This window comes from Atheta coriaria, unplaced genomic scaffold (genome assembly GCF_025399875.1).
Source record: "Atheta coriaria isolate IRGN ID8LTWV9N9 unplaced genomic scaffold, Caltech_Dcor_3.1 hic_scaffold_10_pilon, whole genome shotgun sequence".
NCBI lineage: Eukaryota > Metazoa > Arthropoda > Insecta > Coleoptera > Staphylinidae > Dalotia > Dalotia coriaria.
Window position 1 is genome coordinate 5,611,743 of NW_027045452.1, and position 27,818 is coordinate 5,639,560.

Here is a 27,818-nt window from a genome sequence, read left to right on the forward strand (position 1 = left end):
ACAGAAAGTGAAATTTCAATCGGAGTAAAAGTTCTTGAGAAATTAGTATTTTTGTAAAAATATTGTTTGAGTTGAGTTAATTTGTGTGTTATGTGTTTGATACAGTATTTTTAAGCCACAGAGTAGGTCAAGGTTAATATAATACTTACACAATCTAATTAATTTAGTGATAAGAATGTACGATTTTAAACTTTTTGCAATTTTTATGGCTTGGCACGTTTTTAAACGTGTTCAAATTAGAGTGCGTGGAGCGCCATTACTAATATCCCCACTTCTTAATATGGCAACAACTAGGCAACTGCGGTGTTGCCATCACTACTCTTTGATAACTAAATTAAGTTTTTTTCTTTTATTTACTAGAAATGTGAATGCACCAAATGCACTTGAATCAAATTTAACTCTAAGCTTTATGAAATAACTTATTGCACCAATAAACGTGTTTAAATAGTGAAGAAATCGAAATTATACTTATTAAGTATTGCAGTATGATGTTCGTGAAGCATCCTGTACAACGAGCGCGCAGCAAGCCGTGCACAAGCCACAAAACAAAATGTCACTGTGATTGTTGTTGACATTTAATACAATATCAAATAAATAAAGCACCGCTGGCCGAAACAATACCCAATTACTCATTGCCATCATCGTGTCATCGATCACAGCAGCGAGGCCGTGACGCACCCGCCGGAAAGTACGTGCGAAAAATATTACGCGATTGTTATCGCCGAGTGTGTTTTGTTCCAGCGGCCGCCTGGATGTCTAAAGTGATTCGCGCGTTACATGCAGAGCCGGTGTACGATAATCGCGTTTCGTTATGTAATTAGATTGTAATAAGCACTTAATGGGCTAGGCGTCCGCTGCAGAAGTCGTCATCATGTCCACCGCGTCCAACGGTAACCTCAAAGTGCGCGGACCTGGCAGGCCACCGAAGAAGGTAATTGCATGTACGTGGTGCAATGAAGGCAAACTACCGCTGAAGTACGTCCTGCCGACCGCCAACGGCAAGAAGGAGTTCTGCTCGGACACCTGCCTCGCCGAATTTCGCAAGGCCTACACTAAAGGAGCCTGTCTACAGTGTGATAATGTTATTCGAGGTGGGAACAATCCTAGCAAAGATTACTGCTCAGTGGTATGCATGAACAAACACCAGAAGAAAGCAGATCCTGCTAGTAGGATACTGGCGGTGGCACCAACCACCACATCAGATTCCGGCTCACCGGGACCGTTTCAATATGAAACTTTTATTACATTTGATTGGGATGAGTACCTAAAAGAAACAAGCAGTGTGCCGGCACCACACAGTTGTTTTAAACAGAGTGTTGATCCGCCACAGAATGATTTTAAAGTTGGAATGAAACTAGAAGCGTTGGATCCGCGAAATGTAACGTCAACGTGCATCGCGACTGTGATTAGTGTTTTGGGGCCTAGGTTGCGATTACGGTTAGATGGGAGTGATAATAAGAACGATTTTTGGCGACTGGTAGATTCCAGTGAGATTCATCATATTGGACATTGTGAAAAGAATGGTGGAATGCTGCAACCACCTTTAGGTAAGTGCATGTACTGCGCATGCGCAAATTTAAATTAACTTCACTTTTATTTTGTTTTTACTTAGGTTTTCGTATGAATGCGAGTTCATGGCCTATGTTTCTATTGAAAACATTGAATGGTGCAGAGATGGCACCGTCGAAAATATTCCTCAAAGAACCGCCTGGTCCTAAAACAAACCTCTTCCAAGTGGGGCAGAAACTGGAGGCGGTAGATAAGAAGAATCCGCAGTTGATATGCACTGCGACAATCGGTGCTATTAAAAATGAACAGATTCATGTTACTTTTGATGGTTGGCGCGGTGCGTTTGACTACTGGTGTCGTTTCGACAGTAGAGATATTTTCCCCGTGGGTTGGTGTGCCAAATCTGGTCATCCTATGCAACCCCCGGGTCAGAAACAAAATGCTGGTGCGAATAGATTCAAACCGAAGACGCTTGTGAGTCCGATGGTGACGCCGACGAGCACGCCAACTGTAACCTCGACGGTAACCACAGCGGAAGTACAATTACACGCTGAAGCGGATACTTCAGGACCACCCTTACCACCTGTGGTGTTGTATATTCACAAACCTTGCCTTGGTGGTCCATATATAGATATAGCAGAGCTTCCGGTCAAGTTGGAAGATACCAGTATGTTGGCACTAACTAAAAAAATGGTTTCGGCCATTTTGAAAGCCTCAAATAAAGCTGAAGTGATTTTGGCAAAGTTGGGTGCACTTAGAGGAGAGGAAATTGCAATCGGCTATAATGGTACGACGTATACGATTAAATTACCACTGGTGGTGAAGACCAGCGACTATGAAGCGGTTTTCCAGGCGTTGAGCGCGAGTCTGGGATGCTGCGCGCAATTGTTTAGCTTGAAATCAACGCGTAGTTCGTGTGCGAATTGTGATATTCGACCGCCGCCGACGAAGAAGAAAGCTGAGCAGGAAGCGGCTACTTCGACGACGCCGAGCGATGCGCCGACGCTGTCAACATCGCCGATTGCGCATTTGAATAAAATTCCTACACAGGAGTGGGGTATTGAAGAAGTGATTCAATATATCGATTCAATTGATCCCTGTCTTGGTGTACATGCGGATTTATTTAGGAAACACGTGAGTAATAGAATATCTGTTGAGTATTCTACTATAGGCAACCATTCAACCAGTCGTAGACGTTATTGGCATCAGGAAAACTTTGCTTTTTATTGATTTCATGATATATGTTTGAATACCTTTTCATTTGTTTCGTTTAGGAAATTGATGGTAAAGCTCTCTTACTACTCAACTCGGATATGATGATGAAGTATATGGGATTAAAGCTGGGCCCGGCGCTGAAGATTTGCAACCTGGTGGCGCGACTGAAAGGCAGACGGCATCAATAATGGCCGCCATTAGTGCACCATTGCGACTCTTAATGTGTAGACGTGATTTGCTTCATTGTGAATGAAGTAAATCAGGGCTTATCGCAATTGCAGTTGACATAATTTGCGCTTAAACATTTGAATATTACATTACGAGTGTTTTCTCAGTACGTTATCCGTTAATGTATAAAGCGAGGATTTATTTTTGTAAAAAAGTGCATTAGTGATTAGAGCGGTTAATTAGATATCTCAATATCATAAATAATATCGAAATATGTAGAATTACACTTTAGGTGGACACACATACGACACCAACCAACAATGAACGATGAACTCAGTGAATTAAATTATTATCAAATCGTTACTGCACTAAATGCCGCTTACGAAATGAAATTTTAAAAATTATTGTGAAACATGTACATACCAAATGTGTGAACGTTGGATTCTTGTTTATCTATGTTTACGTCGATTATTCGCATACTAAGGCATTATTTTTCCTTAATCTTAAAGTTAGTTACTTGTACTTTTGTTATATTTAATGTAACAAGATTTTTGTATCATTATTATTATTATTATTATTATTCATAGTAAGTTATCAAATTAGTACATTTCCACTTATTTAACAAAGAATTTAACAATGTAAATATATATTTTTAGTAGCATGCAGCTGGTTAAACAATCTTGTATTTTGGGTTGCATACCCTCAAACCTAATTTGAGCATGAAACAGTAAAATGTATTCGAAGTGTTTAATTTGACGATAAACACTATTATGACTGAAAAGTAATCAAATAAAACGTTATCATTATAGTTTAAGAACGTATTAACAATTGAAGTGAGCTAAACTGGCGATTAACATAATAATTAAGCATAATATCAGTATAAATCTATTATGTACACGCAGGTATAAAATACTTCTTAACCTCTTTTGCGAATACCCTTCAAAGTAGTTAACTTTTGAATTGAAAAGAAGCAAATTTGAATGTTAATGTCTGCAATGCAAAATTGTGATTGTTTCGGCGCCTATAAATAGACAGCGTTAATGAATTAATGCAAATAGCATGCGGTGCGTTACGGCATACGAACGATAACTAATCAAATTCAAATTCGATAATGTCGTGCAGCGCAGTATTGTACGGTAGTATTCACTAGTGCTCCAACTCGTTGACCCTTGCGAAACGCCGATTCGGTGATTTTCAACTTTCAGAACACAATATTTGCCTGACGCTGCCAATAAAACCAGGAGCGAACGGACGATTCCGTTGAATTTCTGCAACGGTGCGCGGAATCGGCGGGCGCGAAGTTTCGCGTGCGACATTTTTATGCTCGCATAAACTTAAAACGTAAATTCAGTTATAGTTAAATTGCTACACAATTTACAATCCGCACCGTTAATTAGTTACGCGCTGCGCATTATTTACATTTCTATACGTTTAATAAGTTTATAATAAAGAATTATGAAAGTAATGCAATGCTACGCTAGCAAAAAGGTAGCTACGGCGCATGCGTATTAAAAGCAATCATCACAGGAAAGGTTATAATTAGCATAAGACCGGAAGTACATTTGTCAACATGAAAATTATTTTTGATATCAGGAGTTTAGCGAGAACATCTTTTTCGCTTACTTGCTTTGGAAAATTCACGGTTTGCAATTTGTCTTTTTGACATTTAGATTGCAGTTACCAAGCCACAAAAATATCAAATTGCATGTTTGTGTTGATTATACCATTCATGAATAGTTATAAATATTAGTAATTTGGCAAATAAACCGAAAGAGACAAACCGATACCCGTAAAATTTAATTCTCAGTTTGATTTCTGACGTAATCTTGTAAAATATCATTATTTTTTTGCTACAGAGACGCAAAACTACTTTACACACCACTTTATCATAAAAATATCAACAAAACTCAAGTTTTCTGAGCTAGTAGATGAAATAAATTCTAAAATTTATTTTAATTTGCTATATTACAATATTAGTTTCCATGCGTGCCTACATTTTTTTACATCAGACAATCATTCAACCTACACTTACTTCAACTAATGTGAGCGTGAACGACCAATCAGTAAGTTCCAAGTCAGCGCGACTAATAGACTAATAACACCAAGATTTATATAAAACCCAAGCGAAAACATGCGTTTAATGAATGAAAAACTATTCCAAAACATCCAATTCACCAATAATCAACTGGACCGACAATAAACGCATCGCATATTTCTAGTTATTTACATAAAACAACCGAAAATGTTTGTGCGCATGCGCGCAGAACTCAGCAGCTATAGGACGGTCCCATGCGGGTCTGATGCTTTCGCCGCACACTCGCAACTCACACACGCACGCCGAGATTATTACTGATACAAGTGCATGAACGCGACGCGGCGCGAGCGTCGATCGAGTCGGTGTAGTCAGTCATCGCTGAGAAGTACGCTAGTAGCTAGTCGAAACACGCAAGTTAGTGTAGCATAGGAGCGTGCAGCGTACGGTACTCCGCATACCGGCAAAACACACACAGAACCGAAATACAAACGAAACTCGAAGCAGGAAAACCAAGGAGTGGTTTGGGAATTCCTGCGCATTCCGGCGACAACTCATCCACCAACAAGTGGTTGCTCCAAGAAACACGAAAAAAACTAAACTAAAGTGCCTTAAGTTGTACTTAAACATTTAAATATTAAAAGTATATAATTATATACAGAGACTTAATATTAAAACATTATATGCCGGTCGATTAATAAAAATAAGGTGATTTATTGATTAATATACTTTTAAAAGTTGTTGGGAAAGTTTGCACACGCCTGCAGAGGAACTCTTTAAATATCGCCAACCCGGATTGATTCATCGATAACAAATCCCCCGGCGTTCATCATGGAGACGATGGAGTATTCCGTGGATAAATTGTACGACATTCACGCTGAGTTTTGGGACGCCACTTTAGATCCGGTAAGTCTAGTCTTGAGTTAATTGAGTTTAAGTCGCGCGAGCAACTTTCATTACGGATTCAACTTTTACCTTTCTCCCTGGCTGCAAATTCCAAGCGGCAATTTCTTCAACTTTAACTTTTTCAAAACATTAATTTATTTTTTGTTGGTTTTTAATTAATAACAATTGAGTTTTAAACCTAGTGTCATATTAGTTGTCATGGTTTGCTGAGCAATTTTAATTCCACACAAATTTTGTTGCTTTTTTTTTTGTTTGGTTGCGTGCATTGCGATGATAATAATGTGATGCGTCGAGCAGAACCAGAAATCATCCTCTTGGTAGGGTCGTAATCTCAACTTAGACTAGTCTCAGACCGGAACGAGACAGGACATCACTCATCAACTCTAAACTGAATGTTTTTACGAAATTGTTTATACTTACACTAAACAAGTTTAATGAGAGTACATAGTTCATTGGGAATTTCCTAAATACTGAACTTTTAGTATTAGTAAATATAAATATTATTATAATAGATGGCGTGAATTGTAAAAAGTGAGGTTATTCATTTATCAGTTGATTTATGTGATTAGTTTATATGTGAAACAGAATTAACGCACCAACGCGTTTTTTAAAGTGATACCCGCCTTTTATTACACAATTGTACTATTGTGCTCATAAAATTCGGCAACAAAAAAGCGTGAAACGTACACCTACGGCTATAGATATCGAACAATCCGTATTTAATTCCAATAACCACGATTATATCGTGTTCATTTTGAACCTTTTTTTTTATTCCCGTTGTATATTTATTATGATCAAGACGATTTGCTCGCTGTGAGACGCAGGCGCTGTTTGTTATGTTGTTATCAACATTTTTTGCATTTTCCACCGCACAAACATGAAAACAGTCAATGTATAAGATTGTGACGCACGTTTGCGATGCGTTTGTGGATGGAAAACATTTGCATTTATTCCGGAAAGTTATTATTTCGTCATGTACCAAACTAAATGTGCTTCACATTAGAGATTTGCACGTACTTGAGTTTTGTAATATCTATTATTGGATAATTCGGGGAATTCATTCATTAGAAATTGATTGATTAACGATTATTAGCGCTAATATTAATTAATACGTTGATAGATTATCAGATCTTAGTTTAAACCGGTTAATGTTAATGTTTTATAAGGAGAAAATGATTCAACTGCATCCGGTTAGGAGTTGTATGAGTTATAAAAAAATTCCAAGATAAGGCGTGTGATTGAGATTGATATCGGTATCAAGGGGCATTAAGGGCTCGCGATAAAAGGCACATACTTTGATATTGAATTTTTATTTATCAAGAGTTGAAAAGTCAGCAGAATTAAATTTTTAATATTAATAATAATTGTAAGGTTATGTTTATTACTAATACACATGATTAAATACATTTAATTTAAATTGGCGATAAAATTGATTAGAAAGTATAATAATGTTTTATGTAACACCACAAACATTTATTATTTTTATAGCGATGTCACGAGGTGTGCGTGACATGTGCAAGTGCAAGGCAAACACTGAAATATTCTCTTATCAATGTGCATCAGGATGATGAAAATGTATTAATGTAGTTTTTGCCCCACTGTTTCATGTGTGCTTATAGCGTATATTACCACGAAGTAGACACTTGCGCGATATCGATAGTTAACAAATATTTACGAAAATGTGACGAAAACCTACATGGGACGCCATTTTATTGATAGGCACTTATGAAAACGACGAATCAGACTTGAATGTAATTGTGGTTTTTATATTCTCCAAGTGTAATGCCATGACTAATTTCATTGCGGAATTTTATATACTTATGTTTTGACATTCGATAAGAATCGTGCACGTTTATTAATGCTAAATGTGTTTTTTATTAAAAGTCGCCTTACGTAATTAATATTGGCCAGATTGGAATTACTAATTGCCAAGAGGATGTAGATACCAATGTATAGATGGTTTATACACTTTGTTAATGTTGAATTATTCGCGTTAATGTAAAATCTAATTTTAGTTTTCCCAAGAAACGCGTTAGAAGTCATCAACCACTTGGAAATGATGCTAAAAATAACCATCGATATATGTAATTGATAAAATGTACTGTATGAGCTAAGTGAGCTAATTGTATTGACCTCAATTGCTGTTTCTTATTAAATAACAAGTTGGTGATAAAATTCCGAAGAAATATTTTTTATTTGCGATGGAAAATTTGTGTTAATTTTGTTTGAAAAAACAAATTCAACGTGAAAAGGAAAGGCCGCATTCCATGGTGATTGGCATAGTCATCTCTATTTTGTCTAGGCTTATCTATGTGTGGTTATCGATGGCGGAAGTGTGGCGTTTTAAAAAGTGAATCGCCGGACGAGCCCGGACGTTCTGACGGTAGTCAGTGCGGCGTGGTGCAGTCGAGCGCTTCCGCTCTTTTCTGATCCATCATTATTGGCCTCCTCTCGTTTGGTAAAACGCGCGCCACGGCCGACTGGACGACCAATTCGTTTCGTAGATAACCGTAATAAAGAAAACGCAAAACGAAAGCACTTAAATGGCTGCCACCACTCTCTAAGACACTAAATAGATACGAGAATAGATTCTTTCTTTCTGAGAATAGGAAACCGGATGGAGAAAACCATAGAAATGATGCAAAAATTAAACGTTCATATGAAGCAATTAATATTGTATTTAATCAAAGTAGTTTTTAAAAGTTTTTTTTTTTTGTCAATTAACCAATAAAACCTTGTAATGTTGGTTGCAGACAAAATATGATTGATCAACAGTGTTGCCTTTCAATTATTGTCACATACCTACACTATAACTGTCCCATTAATAAATAATATAAAAGTGTCACGGGTAAAAAAGAGAATATTGACAAAAATGTCGTGACACATAAAACTGGAATAGGGCGCAACCCGCAGAGGGTGGGATTAAATAATTCCCTATGGTGCTGTGGTAACAAACCGACATCGAAATTCATTTATAAATATTCCCTGCACGTTCATAATTCACGTCGTTTTTGTAGAACTACTATAAAATTAGAAACATTCAAATATTGACTATTTTACTATACAATAATAGAATATTATTACAATATTCACCCTTATAAAGATTATGTGTTGCTCTTTATCAAAGTAATTTATTGTATTGTTATTGAATGGGGATTTATTTGCAAATTTGTACAGCGTTCACAAATCAGATTATAATACAGTACATTTAATATATTGTTAAAATAGAAACTTGGAGAATTGAGATAGTGGATTGTTCAACAGAGGAGACGGTCGGAAGCGACGAAAACACTTATGCGGGCTAATTGATTCATTTCATTTCATTAGGTTGCATTTCTCGGTGTGAATCATACGGGACTACTTATTATTTATTTTCATTAGCTTAAATATTTATAGTGGTTTATTGACGTGTAATTAACTAATTTTATATGAGAATTTGACTATCAGTACAATTGTATCTTTAATCCAACTTTCATCCCTTATTTTACACCATTTAAATTATATTTTTGAGATAAAAAGTATACTATATGCTTTTTCATAGTCAAATTTATCTCTACACCAAAATGTATCCAAATTGTTAAAGTGGTTCTTGCGTGAAAGCGTTACACACAAACAATATGCATCTATAATATAAAAATGAATCGCAGAATCTGTTGGTAAGCGCATAACTCAACAACGCCTGGACCAATTTGGCCAATTCTTTTTCTAAAGTGTTTTTCTAAAGTCCAAGGATGGTTTTTACGGCGAGATAAATTTGAATAATTGCCAGGAAAACTCTAAAGACAACCCTTTTCTATAGGATAAAAGTTAACATTGAGATTAAATCACAGTTATAGTTAAATAGTTGAATCCGAGATGGCGCAATTATTAGCAATTCTTTATATAATTAATTTCTTTAATATAAAATTGCGAATCTTATTGATAGAATTGACACATACGATGTCTAGAACAAGAGAGTTTATTAAACACTACCGGGATGAAGTCGTGGGCAAAAGCTAGTCTATAATATTAGTTAGGATTATATTTGCATTTATACTTCAATTATTTATCGTGGCCAAAACTCAAAACTCTTTTTTTGTTAAATTTGTCAAAAATTATATCCCGAAGTTAATTTGAAACACTTCTAATGGAAAATTGCTTTCATTATAACCCAATTATAAATAGTAATTTAAGTTAATCTAATAAAATGTTTTGATGCATCAAAACAATAATATTTTTCAATTTGAAAATGAAATGATGTCCCTGAACGATGTTTAAATAGACAATATTTACGTGACATGAAAATAAATGAAATTACTGGATACTAGATGAAATGCTGAATCATCACCGCATGTAATTGATGTAATGGCTGACCAATGAATGAAATATCATAAAAATGATATTTTAATGAGCATGCGAACCTTAACGGCATACTGTGCGCATCAATGAAGTGCATAAAACCCGTCGTGTGTTGGTGATAATGATTTATTCGTACTGCACAGGCAGAAAAATGCGCAGGGCAAAGGATTACGTAAAGTATAATGTCCGTGTTTACATCGACCGCGAGTGACAAGTCCATGAAGGCGCCATCATAATAATAGATTTCCATGTTTTTATTTATTATAACACGAACGACACATCACACAAAATGATTGATATTTTTTAATATAGTATTTCCGGTTGCACATAGGCACGAAGTCATTTTTCAAATGACAACAAACTCATAAATACGCTGATAACAGTTTAAAGTGTTGGTAAATTCAACGAAAAACTACCGACTGGGATTTACATCTGTCTGCAATTGAAAGTCAGTCTAACCAGTAAATAATTCGTAATTGTGATGATTGTGATTTATGCGCGAACACAAATGTGAATACATTTCGTGTGACACAAATCTAATGCGTTCTCATATGCATAATACGAAGCGCAACTTGTGCGATATCTGTTTTTCGAATTAGTACTTAATCGTTTTGCCCTAGATTCGAAACGCGCGTTTTTAATGAATTTTTTTTTGAAAGAATGATAATGTACATGCCGATACACCGTCTGCATGTGTACATACACAATACAGACAAATTGTGTTGGTGATTTTCGTTACTGGGTTGTCGCTTGGTTTATTTTTGAAGCATTTTCATGCGCGTAATGATATATAATTACAATTAATAGCGCGCCGCGTATTTTGAGTCACAGCCGACGAGCAATTTCATCGTGAAATATATGAAAAATCACAGAGCCGAAATCATAACGAATTAATTAGTGGGATTTTTTTTTTAATTCCAATTTAACATCGAATTAGGAACGTTATGGTTTACGGGAAGCCGTGATTCAATAGAAGAAACATGTTTACTTATATAAAATGATATTTGCATTAGAAAGTTGTCCAGGTGTCTGTCCAAACAGGCATTTTCTTATGACTCACATCATTTCACCTCGCTAAGTAGAAATATTATTATTATAAATAATAATAATAATAATAACTGAAGTAAAGCAGACTTTTTGAGTCATCGTAAATTACATCAACTTTGTGGTTAACTGAGTGCAACTTCTGTGGTTACTTGGGTTATTTGAGTATGTAAAGCAATATTTTGTGATTAAAATCTTCTAAGACATTAAACTCACCTCAAAGTAGACATGAACATTAATATTTAACACGTTTCAAACCTGTAATGTGATGTGTGTTGCCTACTTGTGACAGTTTGCAACATATATGCTACATTTTATTACATAACAAAGATTTGAAAGAAAAAAATGATAATGAATAACATGTAGGTCATGATAATACTGCTTTATTCATCAAGTAACTAGTTTTGATTGCAAGCGCGCTACTTAAAAACTCGTTACTGATATGTTATGAAACAAACTTTTCCATATTTCCACTTTTTGTTTAAACATTTTTCCTTCGAGTTTTCACGCTTATAAATTATTCCAAATGCGATATCAGCCGCAACGATTGTTTGTTTAGTTTTTACGCGCGTGCGTAGATGTGAAATTCTCAAAAAACCATAAAAATGTAACAAAAATTTTAAAAAGTCAACAAAACTCATACGCATATGGCACAATTAACTAATCTACACAATATCTACGTAAATAAATATTAATTTGTGTAATTAAGAATAATTTTAGTGAAAACAAAATTTATAGATGTATTTTTTTATTGTTTAGTTTATTTTAATTTAAATTTTGTTAGTTTAAGATTTGAATGTTTGACGTTTTGTTATATATTTGTGTTTTGCCTTTGAATACATCATAGACGTAGAAATATATTCAGAATTCACAGCGATACGCGGTTATCACTTTATCTATATACTTATATAGGTATTACACGTTTTTCAATGCCGTTTCGAAGTGTTCACATGCGCGATTGACGAAACACACACGAATTCGTCGTGTGTCGCATTTACAACACGCCATTCTTCATTAAGATCCCATCGCATTCAATCCATTCAAATGCGCACCTAAATTGCATTCGAATTGCATTCACATCGGAATGTCTTGTAATTCAAATCGCGACGAAATAACTGTACAGCGGCTTCACGGATGGTAAATAAATTAACGAACGCGCAAAAGAAGTTAATAGGTGGAATTATTCGCGGACGAAATAATCAAACGCTTGATGCATCTGCGAATCTAATGAAGAGACAATGGACTATTCATGAAACATGTCAAGAGAACTCCGATTGCGGTCGAATGTGTGCTCATATTTGATTGAATTATTCGACATGTGTTATCTGTTTTATTCCCAAAACGCCAAAGCTACCGTAAAGTAGATAATCTCTAGCGATTTTGAGTTTTAAGACCATTTCAACTGCATGAGTAAATATTGACGCAATAAGTTTTTTCCAAAATATATAACTTTTATAACTTTATCGTACTTATAGATTAAACATACAAAAATTGTTAGTAGTCGTTATGGCGCAACATATTTTAATGTCAAATTTTGCTTTCGGTGAAATAAATTTATTAAAATTTATGCGTATTCAAGCAGTTTTTGACATAACACACTCCACAGTTATGCGAAATATTTAAATGTCAATCAAACAACAAGTTTGCAGTGTTAGACCGTCACTTTTTTGTTTGCATTCCAGCAGCAACACTATCCATACAATGTAGTTTATTTTACACTTGTTGCACCTAACAGTTTTTTGTCGATTTGCAACGGTTTAGAATAAATAAATCAAGTAGGTTAGATTGTAGATCGTATGTTGATGTAAAAAATATCCGCTAGAAGCGCTTGTGTCTTGACAGTTCAGATTATATAAAATTCATTGATGGCGTTTTGATGTATTGCTGGTTGCCTACATCTATAAATTTAGACAAAACTGCACGAATTACATAAAAATTCTCTTAATTTAATATTGCCAATCATGCTAAATATACTATTGCGTACTGACAACACTTCACTTTATAGATTATGACAATGCAAATAAAAGTATGTATACGATTGTAAAAAATATCGCAACTCGAGTACATCGACCTGCTGATGTACATTTTACAAACTGATTGAACCGTACCAGCAGAAGGTGTCATGTATCACGTGTTACATACCTTTCTACGTTTGTCCAGCAGTGAAATACTAGAAATAGTTCTGTATGTATTTCAAGACGTGTTTGTTTAGTTGACAATTTCTGTGATTTTGCCGAACAATTGACCGTTGCGAGTGTGGGGCAATGAGCTTTGAGTTTCACTAAGTAAACGCACATGCAAAAATCGCTAATTGTTCCTTCATGTGCTGGTATGTTACCTACAACTTGTAAACGATTGTATAATTTACACATTATTGTGATTTATATGGGTATACGCTCGGTGAGTAATTTATTGTTTTCGGTTTGGGATTCGCGAAAGGAAAAAGTTCAACAACACGTTAAATATTCTGATGTACAAAATTTACATGTTGTAATGCTTCAAATCGAATCAAGTATTCCCTCAAGAATTGTGTGTGTATTGATTAACGTTTTGAATAATAAAATACAAAATCAATAGTTTTTCTCAACTCGAATTAAAATGCAAGCAAAAAATCAATCGATAGTACACTTGTAGGTCGAAATTAATTGACTGAAAGCAAAGTTATATGAAATATAAAATATCTACATAATTGCCTATTCAATTTATCTGTATATGAATATGTAAGATGTACAAATCGTGACTAAATGCTGTGTTTCTAAATAACCTAAGCAATAACCTTTTGAGAGAAATTTTTGCATACAAACCGGAATTTCTGATTGTGATGACGAATATGTCTGCTTTCCGTTTTTGTCGAAACTGCAAGTTTCGCCCACCAGGCTACGACAAACATCGTAAAATGGCGTCGTGCATTGATATGTATTTTATTAACTAGGATCGATAAACTGAACACACGCGTGTTATACTATAACATTTGACATTGAACTTCTGAGAATTCACTTTATCACCATTTTGATAAACAATGATGTTTCTTTAGTTGTGTTGGTCATGAACGCCATCTTTTTGAAAAATTAGAATTAGCGCGCTCTGGTTGTAGAAATGAATGAAAGCGCAATAAAAACCAAGGATTGCGATCACCGAAGAAACTGAGGCAATAAGTAATTGCCGCAATGAGGTCAGCCGAGTGCATTTTCTCAAAGGCTCACATTCTCGAAGGTACAATTGCTAATTTCTTCTCGCGTCGCCTATCCCCTTGCATGCAACAGTGTCACGCTTTAACTTGCCGATTGAAATGAAATCCTTGGCCTAAATAATTCTAGTCGTAAGAAATTCTAATACTTACATAAATAGAATGAAAATGTTTTTGTGGTTGTATATCTTGATGAAGAGATTTTACCGTTTTTTTTCAAGCAATTTAGATAAATATTAACGTGCGAAGTGCGTCGCAAGTCGCGAGATCGCAAGAAATAGAAAAACATGTGGGTTTTAAGGCGGAGAGAGAATGTAAGAAGTCACGAGATGATGATGATGATGGTCAATGGACGTGCGCCACGGCCAAGGTCGTCGGTCGTCTGATACGCATAACTTGCTCACACATCGCAGTCGTGCAAGTTACGTGAACGGTAATGAGGAGTCGAAAACATTCAATATCCTGCGACTTGTAAGCTCGGAAAATATCAATTTAATGTTATGTTACAAGTTGCTAATGGGATCGCATTCTTAATCTTATTTGCGTGCGGCGCATTCAGGAAGGAATTTACCGCAATTTTCTTACATTCCTGATCATACCTAGGCTAACAAAACATGAATTTTGAGGTTAGTTGGTTTCACCCGCCTGGATCACCGGAGATTTTGACTTTGCAAGCGAATAATAAAATTGTGGAATGTGGCGAAACAGGTGAAATCATTAATCCGGTGTTTATAATGCCTGTGCCTGCTCTTTACCTCTTCGAGAGGTAACAAGAAAACGAAGAAAAAAGACGGCTACAGGAACAGGTTATGTAACCGACCGGATCGACACCGTACGGCGTAGTAAAAAGCGTGACTTGCCTACCAATCTCTGGCAGGTCTTTTTATTTTACTATTCATTGAAAGCTCACGTTATTATTTTCCCGCGCGCACTTAAAATTCCAAGCGTCGAATCATGAAAGGATGCATATCCTTTGAATTCATTTATTTTCTAGGGCACTTTGCAACAGGAAATAAATATCATTGTGATTTTATTGCGCGAGAAACCGAAGTCGTTAATTATTGCTCGTTTGGAAGGAAGAAGTCGAAGAAAACCGGCTCTTGAATGTGGAAAAAAAAAGAGTCGAAAATTCGGCCCGCCCGGCGCAAACCTGTCGGTAAAGGTAAAAGTCAAACCGGCGGAATTGTTTCAGGATAATTATCGAGGCCAGTTCAGAAAACAAGTTCAAGATAAACAATGAATTAAGTTTTTATTCATATGTGAATTATTTTCGATTAAGAATAATTACAATTTTCTTTTTCTTTTTGTTTGAGGTTAATTATAATTTAAGTAATGTAGTTTTTTCTTGTGTGTTTGGAATGTGCTTATGTGCATATTACGTCACTGTGGTTGTACTACGCCTTCGTCAAAGACCAGTTTTCTGTGAGTGCATTTCGAGGTCTGGCCGGTGGAAAGTATTAGGAAATATGCAATTATTTAACCGAGAAAAATGCTAATGCGCGGCTTTGGTAAGCACTTGACATTCACGTGGTTAATAAATTTCATGGCCATTAACAATTTCATTAGAAATCTCAAATGCCAACGTAATAGCTGTAGAAATTATTCGCCTGCGGGTGATCTGCACAACTTGCATTTAAAGCTCAATAAACTTTAATTCAACTTTAAACTAAGTACTTTTTGAAACAAGTTTTTGGTTTTCTGTTGAATATTTGGGCAAATTTGGTGTTTTTATATAAAATTATTGATTTTTTTGTCGAAATATTACAATTTGTTTAAATTATGTATATAGGCAACCAATATTACATCAATTTACAAACCATCACTAAATGAATTTAGACATTAACAGAAAAACAACAGAAAAATACCAAAAATTCTTTACTGCTTCGAAATTATTTAACAATTATTTTCACTTAATTAACACTTTTCTTTTTTGAACTCCCTCGACATATCAAAACCAATAAATATCCAATGAGAATCAATAATGTTCCATACACAATTTACTACGAGTATTGTTTTGGTGAGGAATGATAGATGGTATACCCAGATAACCGAAGCATTTAATTAACAATGTCGGCGAGTCCGTAGTTTTTATTTATATGATAATTTATAAATGCAATCGTCATGATTACACGCCGCGCGCTGTTCGCCGTATTACAGTGTTACATAATGAAAGTCACATTGCAACTAAATAAATAACACGGTGAATATGAATTAGTGATTAAACCCTCCAGAGATACAAAAATAGATAAAGATATCAGCAAAAAAAGTGCGTAAATGTTATCTGTGATTACAGATATCGGATTATAAAAAATGCATGAAATTTGTTACAGTTTTCGATATGTTAGAATTATGTGTAATTTTTATGATTAGTTTCGTCATGTTTTTCAAGTGTACATGCTTATTATGATTAAAATATTTTTTTGGGAATGCCAGTAAAGGCTGATAAGTTGAAGTTTTGATATTTATCTAGTAGTTGCTTTTGCACGCGACTTCATGTAATTTGGTTTTACTCTCTTGTTCTAGACATAGTAGGTATGTGTTAACTCAATCAATAAGATTCGCAATTTTATTTTAAAGAAATTAATAATATAAAGAATTGCAAATAATGCACTTCAACGCGCCATCTCGGATTCAACTATTTAACTATAACTATGATTGAATCTCAATGCCAACTTTTATCCTATAGAAAAGGACTGTTTTTAGGGTTTTCCCGGGAATTATTCGAATTTTTCTTCCCGTTAAAACCATTCTTGGACTTCAACGAACATTTTAAAAAAGAATTGGTCCAAATTGGTCCTAGCTTTGTTGAGTTATGCGCTTACCAACAGATTTTGCGATTCATTTTTATATTATATTATTTGATTTATAGGCTTAATTATAGTTTACCTACAAGAAAATGCTGCATTTTAAAAGTTAATTTAATTGTTTTTTTTTATTAATAGAAATTTTTAATTTTTTTCTTTCATTCTAATGTATAAAATACAATTTTTGTGTTTAAATATTTATTTTAAGTGAGGTTATGTTATGTTTTGCTATCCTAATATTGACAGTCAAATTGATATTACCGGGGTGCACAAAACAGCAGATGGCACACCACACTACCTTAGGCAAACAAATATGCATTATTGCTGGTATTTCCAATTCTTATTTCATACCCGCTAAATATACCAACACAACAGACTCAATATATTTTATATTGAATCGGTTCCTAGTTATAAAAGAATGAATGATGTATCATATTAAGTGGTATATTTTTATAGAACACGTGACAATGGTATATGGTATTTAAATGTTACAGTTATCAAAAATAGAAAGTTACACTCGTTATAAACTACAAAAGAACAAAACAGGCCTAGCAACTAGTTTCAGGTTTTGATCCGAGTGCCACTCACAAAATGACAAAATTATTGGGAATAATATATTTGCCGGTGTAATTTATTACAAACTCAGGGCCGATTATCTAGTCAGTCGCATAATCTATTTAAATTTAAATCGTTGGTAAAAAATTTAGGTTTTTTTTTACTTTGCAACTATTGGTACAGTTTTCTTATGAGAACAATTATTGAGTTAAAATAGGAAGCAATAAAAATACTGGATTTACCAACGTTGTCAGTTAAATATTCTTTTCTTGCGGTTTTTTATTTATTGCAATATTGTTCGCGAATGTCTGCGATCGTAGCTCACAACGTTGTATGAAATAGAGAGTAGTTTGGAAAGTTGTAACAATCTATAACTCACTGCCTCGCGTCAGCGAAGAAGCGGATGGAACGGATTGTCGATGTCGGCGTGCAGCTCGCCGCCGCTGGATTGGAATGGTCTTTGTAATCGGTCTTGAATCGACTTTGAATGCGATTGAAACATCTCGGTCTTCAGTGCACTGTGGTGTGCGTTAATTTCTTCGAGCGTGGCTTCCAGACTCGCGACACGCTCCCAACAAAAGCGCCTACAATGCTGCCGGCTTCACGATAAACAGATAATATTTTTCATATCAGTTTTAATAACTTTTACTTTAAGTTTCACCTCTAGCATCATTCAAATTAAACGTTAAATTAAAGAAGAAAAATTATTAATTAATTAATTTTATTATACAATAATTTATTGACACTTAAAAATAGAAATCTAAAAAAAAATTTTATATTTTAAAAATTACATACTTATATTTATTTATGATGGTCCAAAATATTTCAAAAATCCAACACCGAGTGCACTCATACAAATATTAAGCATTCTGGCTAGACGCTAGACGTGGTCGCGAATTGCAAATTTATTTGCGAGACGAAAATTGCAAAACGCCAGCGCGACCATGGCAAACACTTACCACTTACCACAATAATTACACAGTCACGTTTGCGCGTTGTTTTGGGTGTGTTCGCATGCAATTTCTGCATTTACTAGACATGCAAACACACGAAAATTTTGCAATCGGTGATAAGAACATATTTAACGACATTAAATAAACAATTTTTCATCTTTTTGCCATTAATGGTTGCCTCGAAAAAAAGTATTCAACGAAAACTTTTACTTTATGAAAATTGAATGCACGAATTACGTTTATTATTGGCGTATCATTGGTTGGGCAGTAATCACAAACATTTTGAATTGACTTGATAATTCTATGAATTTTATGCGGATTGTGCATGGTTTTCGTGCGATATATATTTTTTAATAAGTGTGAAAACGATGCTTTGTTTCGCACGTGGAATGTTGCTTATCGTTTATTTCTCGTTCCTAAAAGAAAAAAGAATGCTAAATTTCGAAGTTTGTGGCATCGCATCGTGACAATTTGGCATTGAGGAAATCACTGGGAGTTCATAAAAGTGTCCACGGAACATTACGCCCGAACAAACGATATGAAACAATACGTGCGACGAACATATATCGACGGTTCGTGCGGATTGATAACGGTGATAACACTTCGTGCAAAATTCAAGGACGAGCTGTTTTTTTCCTGCTACTGTTACAATTCTAATTATTATTTATCGCGCACAACCTAAATTTCATAATGTGCGCTATTTTTGAATTCATCATTACATCACTATGTCACTTAACCTCAAAGTGTCCCTTGGAATTATATCTACAATATAAAAATGAATCGTAAAATCTGTTGGTATGCGCATAACTCAACAACACCTAGACCAATTTGGTCAATACTTTTTTTTTTGGATTGTTTAAGTCCAAGGATGGTTTTTACGACGAGAAAAATTTGAATCATTGCCGAGCAAACTCTAAAGACAACCTTTTTTATAGAATAAAAGTTGGCATTAAGATTCAATCATAGTTATAGTTAAATAGTTAAATCCGAGATGGCGCGCTGAAGTGCATTATTAGCATTTCTTTATATAATTAATTTCTTTAAAATAAAATTGCGAATCTTATTGATAGAATTGACACAACTATGTCTAGAACAAGAGAGTAAAAACGAATTACATTTTTATTAAACACTATCGGGTCGAAGTCGCGGGCAAAAACTAGTTCAACATAAAAATTAAGTTTTTGCTTGGAAAATACTTAGAATTTAGTGAAATTAAGAAAAAAGTAATACTTTGAAAAGAGATCTGTTCTTTCCATCCAGACTGTGTCGATGGATAATCTGTGGGTTCACTTACGTCCGGACTAGTGACAAATGAATCTGCAGATGCAAGTAAGTCTGGTGTCATTTGATATATCGTAAATATTTGTATTTTTTGTCTGGTTCTCTGTGAAAACGAAACAATTCCCCACTGTGTGATCTGTTATAATGAACTTATATTATAATTATGCCGAGCAAGAAAATGAAACCAAAGAGAGAATAGAATGAGAAGTAGTCAACTTGCAGGAACGAGCCACATCCGTCGACTTAAGTCACTTTAAAAGTGCTGCCATGAAAAAAAAGCAGCTTAATTAGACTATGGTTTACTGCGTAATTACTTATAATCGCTGCTGACATGACATAACCTAACATAACCTATAACAACCAACAAAAATAAATATCTGTGAATCACTAAAAGTCGACGTAAATTGATGCACACAATAGGGATGTACGAGTATTCAACGCCCACGTGATTTATTCAACGTACGCACTTGTTGCGAATGACGTCATTGATCTTTTTAGGGATTCGCGTGAATCTCGCACAATGCAACCACGTGTCGAGGTGGAGCGCAACAGGCCGAATTAAACACCATCGAATGACGTATGCCGCACTTATATAGCCTACGCGCCGAGGAAAATTGCACGCGTGGGCGAAGGAAATCGCCTTTCATGACGATGACAGCATAAATTTACGTAATCGCAAGGGTGCAAAACATCAACGCACACGCTGTGTTGGTGCCTGGACACGTTGTGAATTCATCTTGCTTAGCAGCTGAACCGATGGGGGGAAGTGTTGTTGATGTGGGGTGGGCTCAGATTCACCCCATTCACCCTTATACATAGAATGGACGTGACGCCAGGAAGACTGGCGTGGCGTAAACAACATCCCATAAATAAAATAACACCGAATTAATTAATAACCATTCATGGAAGATAAATAATTCCTAGAATACATAACATAACCTACAAATCTTAAAAAAGAGAAATATTTTTAATGATTTTTAAGGTTAGGTTTTTATTTTTCATTCCCAGGAGAACGAATTAGAATTCAACTGAATTGAACAACTTCCCTATGATTTTTAATATTCGTATCGTGCACTCACACTTCTCGTCTTCTTTGGGCTTCTTGTTGATGCGTTTTACGTTTAAAATTTGAGGTTCAGGTTCACACACGAATGGGGTCTCGTGTTCGGCGTCGCGTAAACTTGCCGGAATATTTATGAAGCAAAGTCCATTGACTTGCTTCGACGATGAAATTCCGGCGCGCCCGGCACTCACACCAACAGTTGTTTCGTTTGATGATACTCCTCGTATCAGTGAGTAATATTTCAGTTTATTTGCCATTTTACAATTGATTCAACAGCATCAACAGGTGATAATGTGTGATGCGACAAATGCGACAATCATTACCTATGTCTTTTATACAACGCGCAACGGTTTCTTTGTAGATGTATCGCCAGAGGTGTAAATTAGATATTCGTACTTGGAAATCGTTGACTCTTTGACTCGTCGGTCAAAAGTTGCTTCAACCCGAGGAGCAACAAAAAACTTATCACGATATATTGGTTTATGCGTTACGTAATTAAATTTACATTCAGTCGAATTTTATATTCATATCTGTTTGTGATGCTTTCAGTTTCAACTCGAAACTTGAAGCGTAGTTTAAGTAAGTCCGAATAACCTTGGCCTTAAGTCATGTCATGCCGGCCGGCGTGAGGACATCAACCCAAATGTTTAAACAATCAATTACCTGCTAAGCTCGCGCACTGAAAAACAAACGCTGTTAGGTAATTGCTCGTTTTGTAAAGTAATTAAAACAGATATTCAAATTAAAGCCGTTTACATGAATTTTAGGTTAGGATTTTAACAGTGTGAGACAGGAAGGAAGTGCCCGATATTAACATTATCATATCAGTTCACATTTCAGTTCTTTTCGGGCATTCCCCGCAGAATTGTTAGTATTATCATTATTTTTACCATAAACAGTGATCTAAATGTGCGTGTACTATCAACACGGCAGTTAATCGAAGCCTAATTTTAGTATTTAAGTGTAGTAATATGTATTTGTAGAGTAATGTAATGGTTTTTAATGCGGTTGCCTTTCTGCAGACTTCAGACGCGGAACGCCATAAAATCGCAGCGCTGCCGCATTTGCGTCATTAATAAGAATAATAAGTAAATTATAGCGCTAAATAACGTTGCGCAAAGTGTGTGTGTATTTCAGGCTCTTGTCAAAGAACGGAACGAACGTGAAACCAACGTTAAAGTAAAGAACGGAAGTTGAACGACCCGACTAGATGACCGCACGAGCCATCAACAGTATTTCATTATTTCATTAGCGAAAGAAGAAATGTGTTTCTTTGATACCCAAACACACACAAAAAAAAAACAGCAATCTTTAGCGTGCTATAAGACGGGGATAGTTTTATTTTTTGTTTTTGTTGGTCGATGACGCTTTTTGTTGCTTCGCGAACGTTTTTCGATAGAATACAATTGTGTAACGGATGAGTTGGCACCTATTCGGTCTAAATATTTATAATTGCAGTTTTGCGCAGCGTGCTTCACGCTTACTGTAAAAGGCGTAAAAACGCATTTAACGACAATACAAATAGGGCAAAATGTGTGCACAGTTGTGTGTTTTATTTCGGCCATAAACAGCGAAAAAATTAATAAAAATTATTTTTGATTGTCAAAGAAAAGTGCAATTAAAAATTAACAATGTATTGAAAGAAATTGTTACGCTTCACCGAGACAAAACAATAATATTTGTAATTGCGCTTAAACACACGTAGCCATATTGTTTAACAAACAATCGCGCGTGTACAATTGACAGCGCAAAGAAAAAACATGCAAACATGCTGATAAATGTGACAACCACTTAACATCAGATAATTTTTTTGAGGTTGCAATTGATTTTTTATGGATAACCTAACCTAATACATTGTTTTCATGTATTTTTTTGATTATGTGATTTTAATTTCATGGTTAGGTTTATCTTAAATCAATTTTAACGCAAACATTTTCAGTCACACCAATTTTGCTGTAATTTATCCATAAAATTAATTTAAAAAAAGATGCATGTGCTTAATAAGTGCAATTAGCAACAGGTACATCACTACCTTGATATTATAGATGTCATGTAAAAAATGGTTGTTTTTCTATTTGAGCACAGGTAAAACTATGTAAACACCAATTTACGATTTACGATTCTAAAAGTAGGACAGAATAGTTCATTTAACATGCAGTAATGTTTTCTACTATCTGTAATATGACTCGTAGTATAAAAATAAACGCGTGTGCCTACCGCCAGACGTCTCGGCTCTTAATTGCAATTATATATTATTATATTATGGATGGCGCTAATGGGCAGGCCATAAGCCACGCCACAGAAATATATTTCCATTATTATTGTTATGAGAACGCACTCCATTGCTCGTACTTATTACTTGTTATGTACTTCTTGCGCGTTGCTTGTTTCTCGTGCGGCTCATGCACACAACAAGCTATGTAGTGGCAAGGTGAAGGTTTCGGTAACCAGCAAAGCGTGCGAAAAAAGAATCCGAGAGTGCGTTGACATTAGCCCACTCTCAAGCGAACGCGGCCATTTTCTGCGATGGCGGAACAAATTTCATTTTTAACTCGCATAAAACAACCTATCGATTCGTTCGATTTGGTGTGTTATCAGAGGTGAGGGCGGGAGAATCGGATCGATAATAAAATCGAGCGCAACGAGCCGGTGCACCGGCATCGCTGGTGGGTTTAATGTTTTAACGTTTGTGTTTCGTTCGATGTTCCCTTGAATTAGTTATAACAATGGACTCATTGAATCCGAACCATACGGTTATTTAGTTGTTTCATTCGGCGTTGGTTTGAAAAATATTTCGGCTGCGAATCGGCGAATTGAAGCGCAGGTAGAACGAAAGTAAGGTTATGTGACCTGGGAGTCCAGGTGTCAGGTGTCTGCGTAATGTGCACGACTGCACATTGCAGTTCAGAGCACTTGAGCTGATGAATCAACCGCGTGCCGTATAAGGCCTCTTCGCCATCGGCGGAATGCGCGTTCGCCGTTCGCAATTAATGGAATGTAAGAGAATGCCAGCGATGTTGTGTAACGGTACACGTGCGGAACCGGCTTTGCACACGCATGTGATGCTAATATTGATTTGTATTGTTTCAGTCTGAACTGTCCGAATGGAATTTGTTCGAGAAGGAGTTGCCGAACTCAGAAGTCATCCTGCAGGATAGACTAATGTCAGACACTGTCCTTGAACCACGTCCCATCAAATCTGAACATTCGTACAGCCTAGCGTCTGATGGTGATTCTTTGCCAGACTCACCAATTTCAAGCAACACAAAAATTGATGGTAAATATTTCACTTCTTTCTGAAAATGTTTGTTATAATAATAATTTATATGATTTAGACATGGAAGATGAATGTTACCCTGCAATATCAATGAATACCGCATGCGGAGTACGCCTTGGCGATGAGATTGACATTAAAGATGAGCCATACAGCGAAACAGACAGTATGCATTCTTCTTGCCCATCATCCCCGCAACACGAGAGCTACCAGACGTATGAAAGCCATTTAGACGTTAAGCCCCAGATGGGCGACGAATTCTTCAACACCTCCTTTCTTACCAACGATAGTAGCGACACCAAGAGTGTGCTCAAGAGTACGGCTTGTAATGTGATGCTCACGGCGACCAACAACATCTTCACCAGCCAGCAACACATTCAGCTTGCTCCTAAGTTGAGTATCAAAGTTGACGGTAATGCGTTCCACCTGCCACCTACCCCGCCATCTTGCTCCAGCAGCGAAGAGAGCGAAGATAACCTCACTACCATCTCTCAACCTGCTTCTCCAGGAGGTGGTTTGCTTGTGCGAACGAAGGGCACAACAGCCGCGAGGGTTTTATTAGCGCATCATGGCTCTTCAACAAGGCAGCCCATTCACACGCCTTTGATTAGTACTCAACCAAAGGGCTCCACCGGTTCTTTAACACTCACAGAAGAAGAGAAACGTACGCTTATTGCGGAGGGTTATCCAGTTCCCACAAGGCTGCCATTGACGAAAGCCGAGGAGAAATCATTAAAGAAAATTAGGAGAAAAATTAAAAACAAGGTATGTTTGGTTGCATACCGACATAAACAGTTATAAACATACGTGTGTAGTCCTCTATTCATAACCTATAATTTATTTTATCTGTACGCAGATTTCGGCGCAGGAAAGCAGACGAAAAAAGAAAGAATATATGGATCAGTTGGAACGCAAAGTCGAGGTGCTCGTCAGTGAGAACACCGATTATCGCAAGCAGATCCGCACTTTGGAGGGCAGTAACACGAACCTGCTTGGTCAGCTCGCCAAGCTGCAGGCGATTGTTGCACGCACGCATCCGCATCTCGTCAAGAAGAACAAACTCTCCGACCACTAAATTCGAAAAATTTTCAAAATCGCACCGGAGCGTTACTCGCAAACGATCGGAATGCAATCAATTGAAGCATAGTACAAATGTGTCCATCTAAAAACAAGTGTCGCACGCTCGACTTGTCTTCCTCAAATAGCTTAAACTAGCTTAACGATTAATTATATTTAATTAACTCTAAAGATGAGCGAGTACTCGAGTCATATTTTACTACTGATACTGAGAGGCACCAACTAATACATTCCGTCGAATATAATCGATAGGCTATAATCATATTGTATGTAAATTAATTTTATTAATCGCGATATGCAAACAGGGCTAATTAATATTTATACATTTATTTAGTTCATTCTTCGATAAACGTGCGTCTTAATCATAGTATAACCAAAGTTAAGGAAGAAACAACATTTTTTATGTACATTTGTTATTATTTTCTAATGAAACGAAAGCGCCGCTGTGCAGCGTGAAGAAAATTGAAAAACAGATTCTAAAGCGAGTTAAAGGTACTTAAAAATCAAACATTTTTATATAAAAACAAAAATATTTATAAAGATGCCAAACTTTAGTCTAGAAGGATATTTTTGCACCAATTCAAGTATGTTAAAGCTAGTTAACTAGGATATTACATTCAATTAATATTGGGAATGTCAATTTATAAGTTTGATTCAGGGGTAGTTAGCACATAACCTTAAATTAAATTTTAACGCAAGTGTAGAAACGAGGAGTTTCTGCCGTCCAGTATTAACGTCGAACTTGATCTATCATGTCTTGAATCATTGAACTTTTGTAAATACTTGTGAAATTTTATTTGTATAAACATTTATTGTGCTTTTGGTCGAACTGCAAATAACGTGCAATGTTTCATTCAAGAATGCCACCGAGGTTTAATTTTATGTTTTAATGGCAATTGTGTTATGATTTTTATAAAATTGCGCTCAATCGATACGTGTTTGATCGCGTAAATTAATTAATGATTAGAATTTACTGATTGTTAGTATATTTATGATATACATAATTATGTTTAGGATTAATTACGATTTATTGCAAAATTCAAAATGCTTGTACATTTTTGATAGATGTAGGGCAAACTAATAGTTTATAGTTGTTATTCTTTGGTTTTTTGTCATTTAGATCACAAATTTATAATTTATAACTTTTGCAAATGCGTGAGACTACTAGTTGTGTATATTATAAGTCCAAGAATCGTTTGGTTTATATATGTATTGTTTTAAAATGATATAATTAATTAGGAGTAGATGTAGCTCTTAAGTTAATGACTAAGCTTGTGCAATCAATCACTGTTTATTAGATAGATTTTGAGATTCAGACCAAGCATGAGAATTTATAAGCTGTTGTTCGGTTTTCAAATAATTATTACTTGTTTTTTACATAAAATATATACGATGAACGATGCATAACTGTATTGTAATATGGATAGTGTCGTCAGTTTTGTAAAGCGTGGAATATACGATAATTGCAAAGGAAGGAAACGTTTAAAATGATATACATTCACAAAATGCCAAATAAATATGAAAATATAACATAATTGATTGCTTTTCTTATTAAATCTGATTTATCTATTAAATTGTTATAAAGAATAATAATAAAATGCCCTTTAAAAACAGGCATTTAAAAAAAATGAAAACATAGTGTGGAAAACACCCTGTATCTCGAGAACTATTGAACTTTTGTGTAGTTGCTTGCCGCCGCGTTAAAGCTCGAAAGTCCCTCTACACGATGCATATCTTTTCCATCTTCTAGCCCTTCCGTAAGTGTCTTAAAATGCCCTTCAAACAAGAGCAATTATAGAAAATTTTGAAAACATGGTGTGGAAAACACTCTGTATCTACTGAACTAATCGAGTTTCTTAGAGTTTCTCCACACCAGAATAAAGCTAGAAAGTTCCTCTTCACGATGTATTCCCTCCAACTTTCCAGCTCTTCCGGAAGTGAATATTTTTCGGTCGAAGAACAGGGTCCCATTTTTTGGCGATTATGTCAAGACAAAAAAGTCTACGAATGCATTTTTCTTTAAAATTGTAAATAGGGTCTTAACGGTTAACGTTAGTTACAAATATAAACGAAGTAGAATTAAATTATCTCTCAGAATCTGATTAAGAATTTAATAAAATTTAATTGTTCCATGCATAGTACGAGTACAATTCTTCTCATGTTCTGCACTACAACACTGAAGGTATCAAACTGTGTGAATATAATATTACCTATGTTTTCTTTTTTTATTTACAGTATTTGCCGTGCTTTGGAATCCGATCAGTTCAACATTGGTAAGTTTATAATTAAATTATAGTTTCCCTTCAATATGTGCGTCGAAAATTAGTTTGCATGTATATAGTTATGTTATTGCGTTCTGCCGCGTATTGCAAAGAAACAAGATAGTCGCGTACCCTGCTGATAAATCTCAGA

The 27,818-nt window shown here is 35.5% G+C and overlaps 2 protein-coding genes across 3 annotated transcripts; both read left to right on the top strand.

Moving 5' to 3' along the window:
- The first annotated feature begins 1 nt into the window (after nucleotide 1).
- Nucleotides 2–3,482, top strand: Scm (Polycomb protein Scm). The gene is made up of 3 exons (XM_065315025.1): nucleotides 2–1,547; nucleotides 1,613–2,643; nucleotides 2,784–3,482. Exons 1-3 carry the CDS (start codon nucleotides 872–874, stop codon nucleotides 2,910–2,912), a joined length of 1,836 nt encoding a protein of 611 aa, XP_065171097.1. The 5' UTR covers nucleotides 2–871; the 3' UTR covers nucleotides 2,913–3,482.
- Nucleotides 3,483–5,238: 1,756 nt separating this feature from the next.
- On the top strand, nucleotides 5,239–26,941 carry CrebA (Cyclic-AMP response element binding protein A). 2 transcript variants are annotated; one of them, XM_065313950.1, is made up of 4 exons: nucleotides 5,239–5,830; nucleotides 24,146–24,332; nucleotides 24,391–25,094; nucleotides 25,186–26,941. In XM_065313950.1, the coding sequence occupies exons 1-4, from the start codon at nucleotides 5,756–5,758 to the stop codon at nucleotides 25,402–25,404; spliced, it is 1,185 nt and encodes a 394-aa protein (XP_065170022.1). In that variant the 5' UTR covers nucleotides 5,239–5,755; the 3' UTR covers nucleotides 25,405–26,941. The 2 variants fall into 2 exon arrangements, with proteins under 2 accessions (XP_065170022.1, XP_065170023.1); XM_065313951.1 differs by lacking the exon at nucleotides 5,239–5,830 and adding an exon at nucleotides 23,765–24,082.
- Nucleotides 26,942–27,818: the final 877 nt, after the last annotated feature.